Source organism: Lissotriton vulgaris, chromosome 3_1, assembly GCF_964263255.1.
Source record: "Lissotriton vulgaris chromosome 3_1, aLisVul1.2, whole genome shotgun sequence".
Lineage (NCBI taxonomy): Eukaryota > Metazoa > Chordata > Amphibia > Caudata > Salamandridae > Lissotriton > Lissotriton vulgaris.
The window spans coordinates 1,441,279,944-1,441,283,201 of record NC_141689.1 but is presented as its reverse complement, the minus strand read 5'-3'; the positions used below and the strand labels follow the sequence as shown (position 1 = coordinate 1,441,283,201).

The 3,258-nt window shown below is 41.9% G+C and overlaps 1 protein-coding gene across 1 annotated transcript; it reads right to left on the bottom strand.

Moving 5' to 3' along the window:
• Nucleotides 1–1,287: 1,287 nt before the first annotated feature.
• LOC147728019 (uncharacterized) lies at nucleotides 1,288–2,202 on the bottom strand. The gene has a single exon (XM_086963221.1). It carries the CDS (start codon nucleotides 2,200–2,202, stop codon nucleotides 1,288–1,290), a length of 915 nt encoding a protein of 304 aa, XP_086819347.1.
• Nucleotides 2,203–3,258: the final 1,056 nt, after the last annotated feature.

Sequence of the window (3,258 nt, the reverse complement as noted above, 5' to 3'; positions counted from 1 at the left end):
TCCAAATGAAAAAAATATCATCAATGTATCGCAGCCACAGGGACATATTGTTGAATTCCGCCATCTCTTGGACAACCTGCTCCTCCCACCAGCCCATGAATAAATTAGCATAGCTGGGGGCGAAGCAGGTTCCCATGGCCGTGCCCTGTGACTGGCGATACATGACGTCATTAAAATAAAAAAAATTGTTGTTTAGACAGAAGTCTATCATAGATAGAAGCATTTGAGAATGCAGTAGCAGAGAGATCGATCTAGAGTTCAGATAATGTTTGACTGCTTGGAGTCCATATTTGTGTTGGATGCTCGTGTATAAACTACTGACATCCAAGGTGACCAATGTGAAGTTGTTTTCCCAATGAATGCCATTGATTATGCTCAAGAATTGGGTGGTGTCTTTAACATAGGATGGTAATCCCACCACAAAGGATCTTAGATAGTGGTCAATGTATTTCGACGTGTGTTCTAAAAAAGAACCTATGGAGGATACGATCGGACGACCAGGTGGGGTGTCTGGGTCCTTATGGAGTTTAGGGAGGAGATATAGTATCGGAACTTTAGGATGGGCACAATACAGATACTGATATTCCTTTACCTCAATTAAACCTTTGTCTCTCCATTCCAATAATAGATCTCTGAAATTCCCCTTAGATCTTAATACATCATCCCTATCACATGTACAGTAACAAGTTGTGTCTTGTAGCTGTCTCAGGCCTTCCTGGATGTAGTTGTGTTTATCCAAAACCACAACATTACCCCCCTTGTCGGATTGTCTTATGACAATCTCTTTATCTGATTTGAGGGAATCGATGGCCAATAGTTGTGTTTGGGATAAATTCTTGTTGTTATAAGGGATTTTTTTGTATCGGAGTTTTACAAGATCTTTGAGTACTCCTCGTTCGAACACATCAATAGCATCACATTGAACGGTTGGTAAAAATACGCTCTTGGGTTTGAATTTGGACCCCGGATTCTTATCTAAGTCCAAACCCCAACTTTCCCAATCAGGTTCATCAGTCATATTCACATCATCACCATGAATTTCCTCAAGTAAAAGAATGTCCTCTACATCAAGGTTACTCAGTGTATTGCTGGCCCCTGTGGCCGGTTTGTCTTTCACTTTGGTACAGAACCATTTTTTCAATTTAAGTTTCCTAGCAAATAAAAACAAGTCTATACGAGTCTGGGCAAAGTTCATATTCTGTGATGGACAGAAGGAAAGGCCAAGTGCCAAGATCTCTTTCTCACCTTCAGTAAGCACATGGCGTGAGAGGTTCACCACTGTCCTGTTCATTTCGTGTTCTTGCTCCTTGTCGACATTCCCATTGGAGCTTCTGTGGCGTTTAATCCTCCTCTTCTTTGCTTTCTTGTTCCTCCGGTTCCTCCTCTGCTTCCACGTCCTCGACCTCTTTGATTCCCCTTGTCCCCCTGAAAAGTCTCTGTCCGGTTCTGACTCATCATCTGAAATTGAGCTAAAAAATTCACCCTTTTCTTAGCGGCAGCTGCAGGTTCTTGAGTGATTCCAGAATTGGAGGCGTCAGATAAATTGCCGTCAGATATATCGCTTTCCACTGCCTCCACACTTGGTCCTGGTTTCTGCTGACCAGTTAGTACCATTCCTGTGTTTTTATCAAATAAGTGATCATATTTCTTTTGGAAAGTTAAAGTGCGCCCCGATTGATAATCTTTAAAATCTCTTATAAATTTCCGTTGCTTTTTGGCAGTGATCTCTTCTTCTAATTTTTCCATTCTCCCATTGAGCTTTTTGAGATGTTCTTCCAATGCTTCTTTAGTCATCAGGGGTTCAATTTCTGCCAAAAGTTTCTCTATATCCTCAAGAAGCTTTGAACGGTCTTTAAGGGCGTACTTGACCAAGATTTTCATCATTATTATTGAACAAGATGACGTGTTGTCAGACCATTCATTTATCATGTCAGGATCCGGATCCTCGTAAGTGGGGATGGTAAAAATTCTGAGACCCCTTGGTACTCGTTTGACTTCGATGTATCTAGATAGGGACTCCGCCTCCCACCACTTAGATAGTTCTTTTTTGTATAATTTTTCAAGTAAGCTCAATTTCGTTTGTAGAGTTATTTCTTGACCAATACTGGTAGGGGTCAGGGTTGGTTCCGTACTGGTGCTGGCCATGTTGAAGAATAATTTGTCAGCTGTCTGTTTCCGACGAGAGTCTCTTTCTCCTGCCATGATGGTATTCTTTAAAGCACAAACTCAGTGCGTGTCGTGAAGCTTTTGGTCTCCTTGTCAGCTTCAACACGCTCGCCTACTTTTGTGTGATCCCGTTGGTTGGTAGAGAGCCCGTACTGTGCACGCCTGCATGCGAGTTTTGGGATGTTCCCACCCAGTCGCTCGCCGCCGGCACGCTTTTCCCGGTCCTCCGCCGCTCCAACGTTTACAATTCAATCCACGTCACCGTCTGGGCATGCACGTTGCACTCATGATGCGGTGTTTGAAAATATCACCCACACTGTCGTTCGTCACAGCGGGATCCACACGGTGTATTTACACAAAAAGGTCAGCCCATGCACTTTAAATAATCTTCTCTCTCCTCCAGTGCCGGTATGTGCACTCTGGGCTGTCATGGCGCGGTCCTGGTTAGGCCACCGACAGGCCTGCAATATATACACCAGTTACCTCCAAGGTTGCGAAGGAAGCCAGGACACACGGAGTTCGTTGCAAAATTTTAATGGCAGCAAAAGAATGCGACGCGTTTCGCCGATATGGCTTGCTCACGCTCGTCATACAAACATTGTCAGCCATTTTTAAAGTGCTGAAAACACTTATATATGTATGTATGTATGTATATATATAGGCCTATCAGGGTTAACGTAGGCTCCTAGGAGCCATAGAGATATACATTGCCTTAAGTTGAAGCTATGATCAACCTTTCATAACTGGGATAAATTTTCCTTACAAGTCCATTGTTTCCCAGACCCCTGATTTTCACAGGGATATTTATCACTTAGCACAAAGCACTTTATGATATTGTAGCACTTTATAGGATTTGCACTTTGCACATAGTTTTTTTTATATATTACTGGATTATCAAATGATCATATTTATACATGAATCCTAGGGTGGATATCCAGCAATTCTATTCTTGCTGATTCACTTTGTATACAATAGAATCAGGTTGCATTTATGCTGGTATTGAGATGTTTTATTAATATCCTTGCTTTTAATTCATTATGATGATCTACAATGATTTTATATGAAATCAGTGATAAAACAGTATACATTAGT